Here is an 18,255-nt window from a genome sequence, read left to right on the forward strand (position 1 = left end):
ATCAACTGAGTCCTTTGCATCTGCCAACCTCTTGTTGTCATGTATGGCTGCCATCGTCCATACAGTAATATTCACAGTGATGACTGCAGTACCTTGATGGAGAAATGTGGAAGCTACTGGATTTTTTTAATTTTTTGCAGTAACGCTTTAGAGTAAATGTACTGTTGTCAGTTTCCGTAGATTCTCTTTTTTTCTGTGTAGCGTATGCCGTTTACCAATTCAATTAATAGTGTCAATTATATAATGTCATTAATAGTAGAAATCGAATATCACTATGCAATATTGTAACTCTTACATCAGCTACTTCTTAAGGAAACCACCGTTGCTTTTTGGAAAGGAGGCTGCTTTCTTAAACAAATAACTTCAGTAAAGAATATTTAACGATATTATACATTATATATGCAATGTATTTCATTGTCAACCAACTCCAGAAATGAACACTGAGAAAATAAAGAGTAAATACAAATAAAATAAATGGCTATATGACACCATTTCTAAATCACCCCAAGCATCATTACATGTTCTGTAAAAAAAGGTTTTCATATCGGAAAACGTATACGCCGGTGCCGATAGATACAGACATGTCTGGGATAGGCCAATATCAGCCGATAATATCGGCCAACCGATGTATCTGCTAGCTCTACCGAACATTAAGCTTCATAATAATGATTTTTGTAGGGCTGGATCCTAATATTTGCTTTGATTTTCAATTTTGGGATTTTAATATTCGTTTTTTTGCAAAAATGTGCATGCAGGCTAATATTTTTGGTGTTTTGTCAGTATTAAGCCACTAGCTGCTGGCTAATTTATGCAGAGCTATCATGTCATCCAACTCAGCCAAGAATGGAGAAATGTTAAGTTAGTTTGTAGAGGTCTGTACGCTCATATTGTAGCAGCCTGGTGTCGTTTTCAGGCGATTTAATAAAGGTAAATATAGTACGGCTGTGCATAATGCCAATACAGCGCCTGGCTGAGCATTCATTCACAAACACTGCGTCGGTCATCACTCGTCAGACAGTCGGGCAAAAACAAGGGTATTTCCGTTTATTTTGAATGCCTGCAGCAAGAAGGTTAAGACCGATTAAACCTTTGGAGAAAAGCAACCCGACGTCAACCTGCAGTGAACAATTATGTGACCCGAGATCAGAGTCGTCAGTCCATACCGCGGCGTGAGAGTCCCCGGTAGTGTTATTGTAAACGGGAAACATCATTGCCTCTATGGCTGCAACAAAAAAAGTTTGAAACACTATGAAGATAAAAAACAAAACACAAGCACTGAACTGCCGGAGTTTGTGTAACAACAAGTTACACAAACGTCCCCCCAGCCGTTGCCATCGAAGCTTCGAATATTCACTGTTAAATACTGAAGCTTCGAAGCTCAAAAAATGGTATTCGGTACAGCCCTAGATGTTTGTACTTGCATAGTCTCGCATTGCCAGACCTTCCTCCACAGTGCTGCGGAGGAGGGTCTGGCTAGTCCACACAGCATTCCTGGATGGGAGAAAACGTGTTCTGGTTTATTGACATTTCTTTAAACCAATCGCAATCGTCTTGGGCGGCGCTAAGCGCCGGACGGAGCCACGGTGCCTCTGCTAAATAGTCTCAGGAAGGAACTTGTTTTGGTGGAACATGTGTACGTTCAAAAGTAGTTTTAGTCGTGCAACAGAAAACTCCGATTGGACAGATAGTCTAGCTAGCTGTCTGGATTTCCCCTGCAGAGATCTGAGGAGCAGTTAACCATAGTCCTCACAAATCCACCTGAGGTTAGAACGCCAACACAGAGAAAGAGGAAGGGGACGGACATCTGGCGGAATTTCTGGCGGCACCGGAGCAATCCCGGAAGTGGAACATCGTGGATATAGACTACTTTCATAATTGTAAGAATAAGTTCTGCTACTTGCTGCTGCAGGTGTGATTGACTCAGTTTTCCTTTTCCTGCAGGTCCGGATGAGGTTTGAGCTGAAGTCCCCAGTTAAGACCATCGAGGACTTCATTAAGCGCTTCACCCCTAGCCGACTGACCTCAGGCTCCAACAGTAGCAGCTCCTCCAGCCTCATCACCAACCGCTCCTCTAACAGGGGCTGCTCCAGCCTGCTGTCCTCCCCCTCTGCAGAGAGCACGCTCACCAAACTGGACGAGGAGCAGCCTCCCCGAGGCCTGGAGCACTCCTTCGGCCCCGTCCCACCCTGCTACAACGGGAAGGCGTGGAACCCGGAGGACGGAGAACTGCGCTACGAGGCGGAGTCGCCTGACGAGGCTGCGCTGGTCTACGCCGCCAGGGCCTACAAGTGCGCCCTCGTGGGACGCCTCCCTGACCAGGTGACCGTGGAACTGCCACACCTGGGGAAGTTGAGCTTTGAGCTGCTGCACACACTGGGCTTCGACTCCACCAGGAAACGCATGTCTGTGGTGGTCAGACACCCGCTGACGGATCAGATCACGGTCTACACTAAAGGAGCAGACTCTGCCATTATGGACCTCATCAAACCCCCCGACACAGGTAGGAAACACTGAGTACGTTTACATGCACACTATTATTTCGAACATGACAATATTACGAATTTGATTCAGGTCACGTAAACGGAATATTCTGTTTGGATATTCCGAAAAAGGCCTTTTTCCGAATTTAGCATTTTTTTCGATTAAAACGTGGGATATGCTGGTATTATTCGGGTGTTAGAAGCATTCTTTGGAAATATATACAGTGCATTCGGAATATGCGTCTCAAGGTTTTTAACTGCAGTTTGTGGCGGTTTACGGCCAGTTTACAGCATGCTTACAGTCAGCTCTGTGGTTGTTGTACACACACCAACCAGCCAACAGTTTGCAGGGCTGCGGTAGAGATGCATGGCCAAAAGAAAAGGAGAAACCGTTACTTTTATACATTATGAAAGACTTGGATATCAACAGGTTTTGGATATGGACAAACATCACAACGGCGACCTTATCAAGAATGGAGTTAAAGGAATGAAAAAGCGATGCTGTGTTCGCATTGGTCGAACAAGTCCACCATCAGGTGGGAAAAAAATCCCTTTTTGTACGGCTGCATGTAAAGGTGAATATCAGTGGAATATTCACTTTCATTTGCCATGTAAACAGCTTAGTCGGAATATTGTCTTTTATCGGAATAAAGGCAAACCCAGAATAATATGTGCATGTAAACATAGTCACTCATTCATACACTCGCTTTAGCCTTTCTCAGATTCAGGTGTCCAGGTAGGATCATATCATAACATGAGGATGAATTTGGTGGTGGTGCACTCTTCTCTTGATCGATGACGACACTGGTGTCAGCTGTGCTGCCGGTGCTCTATCCTGTCTGCAGACTTTCCACTAGAATTGATGAATCGTTGTTGTGAACCCGTGATTGGCTACAAATCATTTGATGTAATCTTAACATGGCACATGAGCCTACTAGACATGTCAGCAAATTGAGAATATTTTCACTTCACTCTGGTCAATCCCAAATGATGGATTGTCTTCAATTGTAGCTGCTTTAGGTTTTGTGGAAAATTGTGCTTATACTGTGTGTTCGGCAATAGCGTTGCTGCACAGACTTCACACAAGATGTCACCCCCCCCACCCCAAACCTTCCACTGATATGATCTGCATATAAGGTAACATGTTGTGTGAAAACTGGTATTTTTAGAGCATGTCACTGCTGCAAAACCTAATGCCAATCTTAATTGGTACCTTCAAAAAACACTTCTTATTTTTTTCCTCTGTGATCTTAAAACCTTGTTCCGCACTCTTCAAGTTTTTTTAACACCCTGATGGCAATGTGTACCAGGTTGTTATGATTCCAGGCACACAAAGAGCTACGCAGGCACTTTTGACTAATGCTTTGTACACAGTCACCAGACATCTGTCCAGGGGTGCTTAGCTGGGACTGTTTCAAACTACAGACTGAATGAAGGCTTGACAAAACACACAGCTTGCAGTGTTGCAAATTATTATTTTATTATTCAAAGAAATTGTATTTGCAGTAACAGAAAATGAGAAATGCAGCAATCTCACATCTGAAAAGCTGGAAGCACTCCCTTATTTCTCGCTCGTCTCTTTACTTTCTCTCTCTCTCTCCTGTGAAATGAAGCTGCCTTCAAGTTCGGTCGGAAACGTCGAAATCAATAAACGATCTGACGGAAAACAGTAATTGTGAAATATAAAGTCTACTTGTGCTTTGTTGGGTGTTTTAAGAACACAAGAGGACGTGACACAAACGGGCCATTTTAATGACACTTCCCCCACCACACAACCCTGCGGCAAATCGCTGGATCACTTTTTTTGGTCTGAATGCCCCGTTACGAAGTGGCACTTAGAGTTTAAGGGTGCTTTCACACCTAATCTTTTCACTTTAATGAACTCTGGTGTGTTTGCCCATATGGTTTGGTTTGTTTTATGCTGGTGTGAAAGCTTTCAATTGAGCTCTGATAAACAACCAGTCTGAGACAAACTGAAAAGGGGGGGGGCAGTCTCGGTCTGGTTGTGATTTGTGGTAGTATATGTGTGATTTTAGTATTAATTCAAGAGCTTAACCACTATTACATCTATCTGCTCAGTCATGAAGTGTTAGGAATGTAATCTCCATATCTGTTTAAGTGATAAAGTATAGGCTGTATTTATGAAAGTTGATTTGGTTACTAACCATGGTAACAAATCTGTGCATCAAGTGTAGAATTTGTTCCTGATACGTCAGAAAGTGAAAAGCAATTGAAACATTTCCTTTAAGCATTTCCCAATAAAAAGTAAGCAAAACGAGTAAAACGTAGTGACTATACAGTAACTATCCCCTCGTTATATTAAGCTACAAAATGCCTCCTTTTTGTCATGTTCCCGTAAAAAATATATTCCTGTCTATGTCCCATTCCTGATATATGAGGTCCAGCTCCACACCACTCATAATCATAATCATTTCTTCATGAGCTCTTTGTGACTCCAGAGAAGAAAAATAAACCCATATTAGACAGTGAAGTGCTACATGATCAACAATCGCATCTACAATCACAGAATGGGGGTCCTGATGATGCGCTGATGATACAGGATGACAGTCGCCAAAACTGTCCAATCAGTGAGTTACCTGTTAGTCTGTATACATCATGTTTAAAGCTCTTGGTTCTTTCTAATAAGTCAGAGTGAACATGAACCGGACCAAAAATGAAAGGTCCCGTATCATTTCTTTCCTTGGTCAGGACCACAGAAACTGAACTACAGGCGTGGAAACACCCTTAAAGACATGGGGCAGGGAGGGTCTAACATAAGATGCTATTGAGTTGCATTGTGGCAAGTGTAGGGACTCTCTCCTCATCAATTCAACCATTCTATTTTCTTTTTTTTAATCTGTCTCTCTGAAGTCCCCCAATTTAATGGTAGTGCAATATAATACTAAATCACTGGAGTACACCTTTAAGAATCTGAATTTGTCTTTTCTTTCCACGCTGGCCATGATTTAATACAATCTGGATTCAGGATGTGGTAGTGGGTGCTAAAGCCCTGGTAATAAACTGGACAAATATTCCACATATTTATATTTTGCTGGGCTGAATCATCCTGTGCAGCAGCAACTTGTCTTGGCTTCCTTTCAGTAAAAGCATGCTGTCGTGTCGTGTGTGGGTAATTTCACATGTCTGCTTAGTGGCTCCCTCCTGTTCATTAGAGGCAGGCAGTTCATCTCAACGCAGCAGCTCAGCTTTGCTGAATGTAGACTTGTTAACTGTAGCACATCAATGGAGGAAAGCACTCCCATCCTGTTCTGGCATGTTTTCCAGCTGACATGCAGTCCTATTTACAATATGATTCATTGTATTGATTGTCAATTCTGAGGACCAAGCTAGTCCCTTTGCATTGAGGTTGCGGACTGTGCTGATGGTTCATCATTTTTAATGCTCTCTATAGAGCAATATGTGAGCTTGCATGGTGCTCCGTTTTCAGAAGTTTTTCACTTACTTAAAATTCACAGAGCGGTGCTGCTCACTAGAGGAGAAAGACTCCGTTGGGACAGATGTCCCACACACCCCCACCCCTCCTCCACCATGTGACCCAGTTCAGCAACTTTAATGTTCGACAAGGTGTGTCTTCACACAGACAACTCACTACTTTGTTTTACTATTGAGTGGAAGCAGCCAATGCAAGTGCAGTATGAGTTGGGCCTCGTCATAACTCAGACCTCCATAAAGGCTCCATTCAGGCGCTGAGGGAGTTGTTCAGTGTCACTCTTTTTTTAAATTTCTTTTTCATTTTTTAATAACCTGTCCTGCCCCGCAGCCTGGTATACAGTATGGGGAGCTGAATACCTTGTTGTGCCAAACAGATTTTACTTTAACAAGAGAGTTTTAATATACTCCTTTTGTCTGTTTTCTTATTTATTTAGTTATGCTATGATTTGTCACCGGGCCGGCCAGGGGGACAGAAATGGGGATGGGGGTGCACAAACACCACAGAAACAGACACCACAGAGAAGGGACCATACCTGCAAGAGAACGGGGAGGGGGGGGTGGGGACAACCGAAAACAACAGAGGAAGACAACAATTGCACAAAGCAACGAAACCTGTAAGAGAACTGGGAGGGGGACTTGGGGCGGAGACAGACAGACAGACAGACAGACAGACAGACAAAATGACAGAGAGACAGCCAGCTGAACAACAGCAATAAACAGCTGATATAAGAAAACTGTTCAGTGTCACTCTAATAACAGTGCACATGGTGGTGCTGGAGGTAGACTGTAGACCCGTGGAGTATGTGTCATGATGGAACTCCAGTCTCAGTGCTGCTGCAGGATTCCTGTTTAATAGCAAATTCCACCTCAGAACAGAAGTTACATTTCAACGTTATTTATTCTAACTTTCCATTTTCACTGATAGAAAATATTCCACTGTTAGTCAGGGTTCAACAATAAGGGTTGCCCAATGGCCGGGCCCATTTAGGCAAGTGGTTAAAAAAAAAGCTTCAATCATTTTTTTTTATCGTCATCGTATCATAAATTCCGTTATCGTTCTTTATTGCTTTACAATGTTTTGCAAGTCCGAGTGCGTGGCAGATACAAGTGGATCGTTTTCAAAGGAAGGTCTTCATTCTGAAAACAGATGCTAGAGTGGCATGATAAAAGCAAGCAGCATCTCACGTGCATGGCATCTCAGAGGGCTGCCGACAACTCCTCCTCCTTTGCCTTGCTGGTTCTTTTACATAAATTGATCGCTGAGGCAAGTCAGGTCAAATATAACCATGTAGTTGAGTCGATAACCACTAATAAAAAACTATTTGCATAAAGGCCAGTAAAAATTAACTTTTTCTGTCACTTGCTTGACCAGGAAAGTAAAACCAAAATCTAAACGTTGAAAAATGTATTAACAGGGTTCACTATATTTAGACTGTGATGACAAAATCTATTTTATTATTATTACAATCAAAGCTACTTTAATCAATATTTATATTGAGTAACAGTGGATCAAATGACTCTAATGTGGATTGAGTCATAGTTAAAAACCCACAGATCATCCCCTCCACCCAAGTTTTCCGACTTGCAACTTTGCTGTTTCTGGTTTACTCTCACAACACTCATTCGGTTTTCGGCCACAGCAAACAGCTGTTTTTGTCAAATAAGCTCTAAATACAAAGTAAACTACTGCCCATCACCAACTGGCAGACAGACACAATTAGCAACTAGCAGGTGGACATTTAGCAGCTCAATAGCCATATATTCCCTCAGTAGACGGTGTGGAACAAAACGGAGCTAAAAAGTAAATATTGGACTTGCGTTCATCAGGTGTCCAGAAACACAATTTTAAATGAATGCTAATGTTGCTCTGTAACTGCTGGCTACGTAAATAGGCAACGTCTGCTAACACGTTAGCCATATCGACTTAAGGTGATAATATTTCAGTCTTGTGTTTATAGCTTGTTTCCGCTACACGTGACCCAAAAACCATCAGTTATTGTTATACCGATTCAAAGGTGCTCTTGGAGTTCTTATTCTCTGTTAATATTTAGTGTTACTCACTATGACTCATTCCATGTGTCCATGAGGTCTAACAAACTGAGTGCATTTCTTTCCTCAGAACATTTCCAATGGCCATTTGAGACCTACATTGTTTAATCCATGTAAACCTGCCTGCAGTCTTGCTCTTCACTGCATTTGTTGGCACATTAGTGTGTTTCTTTACAGCTGTTGACCAGTGGAATAATGTGAAAGGTTGGCTGTAATGTGTACTACATCACCCGAGTGGATGCAAACAGGGGGCTGCACATAGAAACATTGCTTTTTAGTGTTAATAGTGGTTAAAAACTACTCCTCAGGGAACCTTTTATATACAGGACTTAAGTCCTATTTTAGGTGGATTTTTTTCATTTTCAGGAGTAGGAAAAATAAACTGTGTGTGAAGTTCCACCTGCATCCTAGCAGCTATTTGTCAAAAGGGAAAACTCCTGTTTCCTTGGAAATACATTTCTCTTCACAACCAAAAGGGAAGGTTTCTGTCACAAACAACGAGAATATTAGTGAATAAGATGAAACTGCCATATTACTTCTATATGAGACAACCATCAGTCAGTGTTGAATTGATCTTTTATAATGGTAACGAAAATGATCATTCCTTTTTTGTGTTTGAATTCCGAATGCCTTTTTCCGAATTTAGCATTTTCCGATTAAGACATTTTTTCCGGTATTATTTGTGTTTTAGAGGCATTCTTTGGACATGTATACAGCGCATTCAGAATATGCTTCTCAATCTGGGTTTTTACTGCAGTTTACAGCCTCTTGCCTGTTTGCCTCTGCACAGCTACATGTAAAGGTGAATATCAGTGGAATATTCACTTTTATTAGCCATGGAAACAGCTTAGTCGGAATATCAACTTTTTCGGAATAAGGGCCAAAACCGGAATGTTATGTGCATGTAAACGTAGTCAGTAAAGCTAGTTTTGCATGGCGGTGCATGTGTAGCAGTGTGTGCCTGCCAAGCTGTTGTGTTATTAGTGAGAGGCTGGCGATCAGAGTGTTGGCTGGTGCGTCTGTGTCAGCAGACTGATAAAGCCAATCTGTTTGTGCGCTGTCCCTCTGCCAGAAAGATTCCGGAGATGCTGCACTAGAGACACACTTGAGCACGATTCTATTACAAAACCTGATACTTCAAAGCATCTAAACAACAAGCAAAATTAAAGTCATTTAGACAGTTAATTGAAATAGATCAATTATGTTTGTAAAATGAGAGTCTTTCACATTTAGCTCAGTATAGTCCAGACGCAGCTTGATGAGTAATAGGAATAAATATTTGAACTGAAATATATTGAGGCGCAGCATACATGGTTAATTTAGGTGTGAAGAAAGATGGCTTCCATGTGCCTCTTAGAAGAAGCCTTTGGCAGTCTGGAACCACTTGTGCAAATTCCCTAAAAATCTTCATTCTTGTGTCCTTTGCTATTTTTTAAGGAAGCTCCAAAGGGAAACGCCAGAAAAAGATTGTCAGCCGGACCCAAAACTACCTGAACCTGTATGCTGCAGATGGCCTTCGCACACTGTGCATTGCAAAAAAGGTAACTTAGATCCATAAGCCTCCTTAAGGGGTAACTTTTTTTTTTTTTTTTTTTTTTTTTCAACCAATGTTTTTGTGTCTAATTGACTGATGGGAACAGCAATCTTTGACATTGGTCCAGTATCTAGCCAGTTTGCTGCAGTTGGCAGCGGAGAAACAAGCTACAATGTAAGTTAAAGGGCCATTGCGCACCTTCAATTTACGTCCACTAAAGTGCTCGTTTTGCCGCTGACAGACTCAGATTATTATTCTAAGTGTCTGACAACATTATGGAAAGGGTTTCTAAAGAGGTCGACCGTTCTGTTAAAGAGTAAAATCCTTTTTTTAAACATAAAACATCCGCAAAATTGCTATTGCTAAAGCCACCAGACTCCATGTAAATAAACAGTAATTTTAGCAAAAAAGTAAAATACACTATAACAAAATAAAAAGCCGTTTTGGGTCGTCTTTCCACTTTTCCAACAATCACAACTCTAGTTGTGGTTGAAATAAACACACAGTTTTTCGATTTACATATGAAAATATGCTGGCTCTAAACATGCTAAAAGTATTGTTTATTTAAATGGAGCCTGGTGGGTTTAGCGATTTGGCAGCAGCTGGTCACAGTGTTCTCACTTAATACTGGACCAATTTAAAAGATTATTGTTCCCATCAGTCACTTAACACAAAAACATAGGAAAATGGGGTCCAGGTTGAAAAAAACGCAGTTACCCTTAAAGAAGCTGAACAAATGCCCTCTATCATTAAACTGCTTTAATAGTTGGAGATGATGTTTCTCAGTGTCTTCTTGGCACGTTGGGTTTGTAGCCAGACGATCACATGGACCAGCCCTTCCAAAGTGACATTCTTCGTGACTCAGTTGCAATCTGTGCTACTTTCCGAGGCTGTTAATTTATGCTCTCACAAGCCGTGCTCATTATATCCTTGAGCTTGTGCAAAGCCTGTTACCAAAGCGATGCGATAAAACACCTTCTCAAGGTCTCGCATGCTCCTGCGATTCCTCCTCTGCAACATAGGCAAAGGAGAAGAAGCTGCTGTACTGTTAAATTTCCCCCAATACTTTAACAGGTGTGTGTGTGTGTGTGTGTGTGTGTGTGTGTGTGTGTGTGTGTGTGTGTGTGTGTCAGATTCTGAGCAAGGAGCAATATGCCTGCTGGCTGCAGCATCACCTGCAGGCTGAGACCGCCATCCAGGGAAGAGAGGAGCTGCTCTTTGACTCTGCCCTGCGACTGGAGACAAACCTCCAGCTTCTGGGTAGTTGTTTGATTTATTTATTTAAGGCCACCAAAAAGAAACTACATCCACACACTCGTAGCTGGGATTATACCTGAATACTCTTCTTTCTTTTAAAGGTCCCATATTGTAAAAAGTGAGATGTCTTTTTTCATTATAAAGCAGGTCAAGGCACTATATAAATACTGTGAAAGTCTCAAAACACTCAATCCACAGAGAAATGCACAGAGCCTGTATTCAGAAACTGTGCCTTTAAACGAGCTGTCTGGACTTCTGTACAGTTGTGATGTCACAGCTACACTATATATAGGTAGAAAATGCCGTTACACTGCTGTTACAGTCATTCCCCGGCTGCAACGAGAGCACAAATGTGGAAGACCTGGAAACGCTGACCAATCAGAGCAGACTGGGCTTTTTCGGGAAGGGGGCTTAAAGAGACAGGTGCGAAAACAAGGTGTTTCAGACAGAGGGTGAATACAGGTATAGTCAGACAGACAGGATGAGAAAAATAGTCTAGTGTTTTTTTAACCTTAAAGAATCTAAACATGTTCTATTAGAAACCCGAAATACAAGTAGGAACCGGAAAATGAGCATAATATATGCATGCAATATTACTTTTGGCTCACTGCTGTTGTGTGGATGTCGGAGGATGTGTCACAGTCATGCTTATCACCCACAGGAGCGACGGGCATTGAGGACCGGCTGCAGGACGGTGTGCCTGAAACCATAGCTTCTCTGCGGATGGCCGGCCTGCAGATATGGGTGCTGACGGGCGACAAACAAGAGACGGCCGTCAACATTGCGTACGCCTGCAAGCTGCTGGACCCTGAGGAGGAGATCCTGACACTGAATGCTGATTCTCAGGTGAGAGGCAGAAGCAAGTGGTTCACTGAAAAAAAATAAAAAAAGGCCTCTTGAGTTGGATACTAAAATATAGTTAATGATTAATAAAAAGATTGATGCATGCTACTGTTTCCCCCCACATTGTGTAATTGTATTTTTTAAATAATTCAACATTTTGGGTGCTTATTTTCTTTCTTGCAGAGAGTTAGATGAGAAGATCAATACCACTCTCATGTTTATACAGTAAATATGAAGCTACAGCTTCATAAAGACTGGAAACAGAGACGCAGCTAGCGAAAGAAATATTAAAAATCATATTTACTGTACAGACATGAAAGTGGTATCAATCTTCTCATCTAACTTTCGGCAAGAGAGTGTGACCATGCATATTTCCCAAAATGTCAAACTATTCTTTTAACATTATATTATTGTTCTCTTGGCTGAAAACACTATGTTTAGTTCTGTGCTGCTGAAGCATCTGTTTGCCAGATGTGAAGCAGGTCAGGCAGTTTGATATTAAGCAACTTAGTGACCTGATCCTAAACTCAACCCGCTCTGCGCCTGTCTCTGAACCAGGAGGCATGTGCGTTGCTGCTGGAGGAGAGTTTACACTACATCCAGGCCAAATTCCTCTGCAGCTCCACAGACCAAGCTGCCAAGGCCTTCCACAGTAACTTTGCACCCTTTGAGATCTATCCGTCCTCATCGCCATCCTCATCCTCCCACACCACTCCCTTCACGGTGCTCCGGCTGGGCCTGGTCATTGATGGGCGGACCTTGGCCTATGCCCTGGATAAGAGTTTGGAGGATAAGTTTCTGGCTGTGGCACGGAGCTGCCGCTCAGTGCTTTGCTGCCGCTCCACGCCGCTGCAGAAGAGCATGGTGGTCAAACTGGTGCGGAACAAGCTGAAAGTCATGACTCTAGCCATAGGTAGGAAAAAGTTCATCCACTTTAACACATACTTGTATTATCTGATCCAGATGCATTAGATGTGCTTTGATTGTGAGTGGAAAATGAACCTCAAGTTCACGGTTAAGCTACATTCAGACCAAAAAAAGCGATTTGCCGCAGGGTTGTGCGGAGGTGGGACTGTCACTTAACAAACGGCCCATTTGTGTGACGTCTTCTTCTGTTATTTAACCCCCCAATGTAGCACAAGTAAACTTTATATTTCACAACTACTGTTTTCCGTTTCCGACCGCACTTTAAGGCAGCGTTATTTCACAGGAGAGAGAGAGAAAGCAAAGAGATGAGCGAGACTTAGCGAGTGCTTTGTTGATGCAGGAAACATTCAGCTGTAGCAAACTCCTGGGCAGTTCAGAGCTTGTGTTTAGTTTTTTATCCTCGTAGTGTTTTAAAACTTTTATTGTGGCAGTGATAGTTAGTGATGTTTCCCGTTTACTGTACAGGATTCTCACACTGCCTCTAAACACACCGACAAGTCTGATGGCCGGTTACGTGATTGGCCACCGCAGCGTGACGTGGGGTTGCGGTTCTCCAAAAGTTGAGTCGTTCTCAACTTTTCGCCGAAGGCCCACTGCGTTTTTTTTATTGTTCCTCCTGCTGCAACCCCCTGCCGCAGCCTAAACGCACTACCCCCATTCAAAATGAATGGAAAGACCTGCGTTTTTGATGGACTGTCCGACACAGGCAGTGTGAATGAGACCTTAGACCCGTGCAACTGATATGCATGTTTTGCTCTCCATGGTTTCACATTTGTCAAATAAACTGTCCTGGAAATGAATTGTTCCATTTTAATGGAAATGAAATGATTTCTGGTCCTGTTCTGAAGAGAAACAGACTTTTTTGTCATGCTTGCATGGGTTTTTTGGTGTCAGACACAAAGGAACAACTAGGGGCTAAAATTATCTACATTTAGAGTAAAGCATTCCTTAGCATTAAATAGATCAAACTATAACCATACTAATTATATTATTATAATTATATTATATATTAACCATAATTAATTTAATATAAACCAACTACCAAATTGCTTCCACAGGAAGTGTCTACATGTTTTTATTTTGTATTTTTTGCGTGCATTTCCTGCCCTAACGTAAAGGTGATAGCAAGCCGACAGAGGAGCCCTGCAGGCAGATGCTGCAGAGTTCTGCTCCCAGATGATTTCCCATTTGTGTGAGGAGTAACAGGGGACCAGCATCGGAATATAATCCGAAATTCACAAAACCTCTGTGTTATTGGGACTATAACAAGGGTTATAGTGAAATGTTACTCTTTATTACCTATTGGCAGCCACAATTAGTTTTTGTTTAGTTTAGTGGGTGGTAATGATAGAGCTGCAATCGCTGCCCTTTCACATTCCTCAGCCAGAGTTCTCCTGCCGGTCACGAAGAACATTATGTACTCGCTGGTCTGGCCGTGTGTCCAAAACACAAATCTGAGCAGCTAATACTTTTACTGTCAGAAGCTCAAATATTGTGGCCATCTTAGCAAACTAAATATTCCTGATTAAATGAACTCCCACAGTGGTTTACTGTTAAATGAACATGCACTTGTACTTTTACACAGGCAAAAAATTATATCTGTAAAATAACTGAAAAACTTTTGGCAGCTCATTACCCAGACTTTGTCCCATAATAAAAAAACGGAAATCATGTGTAGCTACAGTTAAAATACAGAACATTTTCTGTTAGACCTATTATATAAAATTCTCCCATACAAAGCTGTTCAGTTAGTACACTTCCGAACACTTCTGAAAACTTTGAAAACCTTGGAAAAAGTGTCAAAAAGATCGACAAAAAAAGGCGACAAAAATGTGGCAAAAAGTGTCACAAAAGATCAGAAAGAAGTGACAACGTGGACTTCTTTAATCTCCCAAAACCTTAATCTCCGTGGCGGAAAAAAATTGTCGGAGCACAAATTATACAATTTTAACTGTAAAAAAACAGAGCAACAAAAGCGCTGGAAAAAAATGGACAAAAATGTTGGAAAAAGGCAAACAAAGCGGAGAATTAAAGTGTCAAACAGCAACAAGAAATTCGGAAAAAAATGTTGAAAGAAGTGACAACGTAGACTTCTTTAATCTCCCAAAACTCTACCTCAGTGGCCGACAAAAGTTGTCTGAGCACAAATTCAGCAATTCGAAATGTAAAAAAATAGAACTGTGAAACACGTTCTACAGACAATTTCTGTTAAAATATACGGACACACAGATGTTTCTCAGTGTATAGTAATCATGAATATCAATGTGTCTAACTCACTAGAACAGTAGTGAAGATCCTAGATGTTCTTGCTTTGGTGTTTGGAGTTGAATTTGAAATGTTAGTAAGAAGTGCACACTCATCACACACACCTTCTGCTCCCTTGCTGTGACCACTGAGTCAAAACAATGATATTTTAGGGCACCTTAGTTATTATGCCCTTTTGGCTTAATGAAGCTGTATTAATGGAGGTGACATGAGCATGTCAGTGTGACTTACGATTGTCTTTTCCCTGTTTTCCTTTTGTTTGTTCCTGCTGCACTCAGGAGGATCCAGTTTTTGCCAGCCAAGCACTTTTCTGTCATTGCTATGTTAGCAGTAATGTGGAGGAAACACACAGCTCCGCGCCTGATTTATTTTACATCTCTGTGGGGACAGCAGGTGATGGTGAAGCTCTAATAGCTATCAGTACTCTTATTTAATCCTATCATTACAACACCACGTCTTACATAATGGAGCCTCCACCTACTGTAGTCTATATGTAAATGATATTTTACTACACGTATCATTTCAACAAAACAAAAAATCTTTTTAAAAGAAGGCAGTGGGGGATATTGTACTGTACCTGTATAGAAATGTGAATCCTAATTGACAATTTGAAATCCATCGTTCAACACATTCTCACTCCCGTTGCGTCAAAAAGCAACGCTTGGTCAGGTGCCTTTGCCGTTTGTTATTGACTCAAAAAGTCTCCTTTTAAGCGTCATATTTAGACGCGCTTGGTCGGGACTCTTGTTGTCACTTATTGACGCTCTGGGTCGGGACTATTGACGCCACCGTTTGGCATTCTCGGGATTTGCGTCTAACCCTTTGGCATCATATTTAGACGTGCTTGGTCGGGACACTTTGCGTCACTTTTTGATGCTCTGTGTCGGGACGTACGTTTCAGTGAACGCGGGACAAGAACGGGACACAAACCCCGGTGAAAAGTCCTGTTTGTTTGACCTATCCACCCCCCCAACCAACCTCCTTACGCGGATTTTAGGTCTTTCATACTACTCTCTACCGTTGTCTCTCTTAATACAATGTCATGTTACAGCGCCACGGTCGCTCTGCTGCTCTGCCCGCTGCGTTCCAAACAGATGCTGAAGGGTGATTTTTGCGTTGGTATCCGACGCTGAGAGCCACTGACCAAGCATCTGTATTTTACGAGTTGGGAGTGAGAACGGGTACACTGCTGCAGTACCAGTGTGTTTGGATGCATTTTGTCACACTGGAACAGTATTTTTCCAGCTGCTTCAAGCGCTCACCAGCTTCCTTTCATATTGAGCCAGCGCTGCCACTCCAGTCATGCTACACTATCGTGTCAATAAAACCCTCTATGCCCACCAACACTTCATCTCCCACTCTACCACCTGTGCTGACAAAAAAAACGAAAAACTATCCGCAGCCCTCAAAGTGGAGCTAAACCAAAAGCACTGCTCGGCAGCCACCACAGCAGGCCTGGCTCTGCCTAACCACAGGGACAAGGGAGCTGGTCAAGGGCACCAGGCGACACAAACAGGCACACACACTGCTAATATAACAGTTGAAGAAACTGACAGCTCTGTGAAAGCGTGACGTTCCTCCCACATATACTGTATAACAATACAGCTCTGTTTTGCCATCGCTATGTTCAGTAAAGTTCCTTCTGCTTCCAGGCTGCTGTCAAACTGATGCCCTGCCGATCTCCTGATTACAGATTATGTACTCATGTATCTTGAGGCTATGAAGTCATTCTCTCCTTCACTATATTATTCTCAGGTGACGGGGCCAATGATGTCAGCATGATCCAGGTAGCGGATGTGGGCGTGGGCATCTCGGGACAGGAGGGCATGCAGGTGAGGAGAAATCTGAGCGGGGCCTTACGGGAATGGGAGGGACGGATGAACAGGGTGACACTGAGAAGGGGGGGAGGGGATGAGGCTGTGGGGGTCATTTGAGGGCGATCCTGAATTTAAAAAAACTAAAACAAATGCAGTGTGAAAGATCCTGAGAGGTTGAGCAGAGTGAGAGGAGCTATGGGATAGAAGTTAAGGGAAGACACTTGCATTCTGTAGCATAGGTAATGGCTTTTCATTACTCTTAAGTGTGTGTTTAAGCCCACATCCATACACATCCTCTAAATAGGATTGCCTGTGTGTTGCTGAGTCAGGAAGATCGTCCCGTGTCCCGCAATCAAGCAGTACACTTTATGGGTGCTTTAGTCTCGACTCCATCCACATCAGCTTCTCTCCCTGCTCTGAGGTCGGGGCCAATGCCACAGCCGAGGCAGTCGACAACAGCATGGTTCAAAAAGAAAAAGGGAAAAAAACAAGCTCCGTTGACTTGCCCCCCTGCTCATTTCCCTTCAAGCTCCCTGTTCCAGAAAGGTGACGCTGCATAGCAATGATGGAGATTCCCAATTAACTTCCGAGGGAGGCTTCAGAGGCGCGCCGCTGCGTAGCACATCTGTTAAAGTCTCAGTATCCTGTCCTTACCTGAGCCACTAGATTAATCATTGTTAATCAAATGTGCTCTTAATGAGACAGCGGTTGCTCCTTGGGATTCGATAGCGTGCTGAGGCACATATTTCTGCACTCAGGCTACCACACACTGCATTATGATTAACACACCATTTCTTCTATCAGGAGCACACTCCCCATGTAGTCGTTACAGGACCGTAATTAGAGCGCTGCAGAAACTAAATTGCTGCACAACGAGGCATCTGCTGTTATTTTTCTTGTTGATGGCTAATGTTGACGGTTAAGATGTGTCATAAAGGGTTAGCGGTGCTGTTTTAAAATGTAAGTTATAAACCTGGCTTGACTACAGGGAGGGTTTTGGTTTGGATGTTGATTGATGAGACTGACAGCCCACCGCTCCTGTTACGATGAATCCCAAAAGGTGGACAACTTGTTTAAGGGTTATTGCTTTGGAACGTTTATACCCACTAAAGATTCATTAAAAAGAGGCATTTCCACTAGTTATTTCCTAATAACTACACAAGTCACGTGTGTGTGTTTTGCAGGCGGTGATGGCGAGTGACTTCGCTCTCCCACGTTTCCGCTATCTCCAGAAGCTCCTGCTGGTCCACGGACACTGGTGCTACTCCCGCCTGGCTAACATGATTCTCTATTTCTTCTACAAGAATGCTGTAAGCTACTTTTACTTCTGTATAGGCCTGTAACAATTGTTACATAATTGTCTAATCGCAATATTGTTTAAGTAATTGCCGTTTCTTTGTTGAACCGCAAGTAATTGCTAACATTAGCTTAGGTCTTAAGGGGTATGGCTGTTGATGGTTTTGTTCATTTTTGAAAAATGAATACATAAATACATATTTAAAAAAATATAAGGGCTTTTCCGCCCTTAATTTGACAGGACAGCTAGGTGAGAAAGGGGAGAGAGAGAGAGGGGGAAGACATGCAGGAAATCATCACAGGTCGGACTCGAACCCTGGACCTCTGCGTCAAG

General features: G+C 42.5%; 1 protein-coding gene across 2 annotated transcripts in view; it reads left to right on the top strand.

Annotated features, from left to right (window-relative positions):
* atp10a (ATPase phospholipid transporting 10A) overlaps window positions 1-18,255 on the top strand; it is a 43,427-nt gene that overhangs the window by 14,033 nt on the left and 11,139 nt on the right. For both annotated transcript variants that reach the window (XM_078259839.1, XM_078259842.1), the window contains exons 10-16: window positions 1,942-2,500; window positions 9,420-9,523; window positions 10,650-10,776; window positions 11,435-11,619; window positions 12,175-12,529; window positions 16,564-16,640; window positions 17,810-17,935. In XM_078259839.1, the coding sequence (XP_078115965.1) occupies window positions 1,942-2,500; window positions 9,420-9,523; window positions 10,650-10,776; window positions 11,435-11,619; window positions 12,175-12,529; window positions 16,564-16,640; window positions 17,810-17,935 (1,533 nt within the window). The remainder of the gene's footprint in view (window positions 1-1,941; window positions 2,501-9,419; window positions 9,524-10,649; window positions 10,777-11,434; window positions 11,620-12,174; window positions 12,530-16,563; window positions 16,641-17,809; window positions 17,936-18,255) is intronic.

This window comes from Sander vitreus, chromosome 9 (assembly GCF_031162955.1).
Source record: "Sander vitreus isolate 19-12246 chromosome 9, sanVit1, whole genome shotgun sequence".
In the NCBI taxonomy this organism is placed as follows: domain Eukaryota; kingdom Metazoa; phylum Chordata; class Actinopteri; order Perciformes; family Percidae; genus Sander; species Sander vitreus.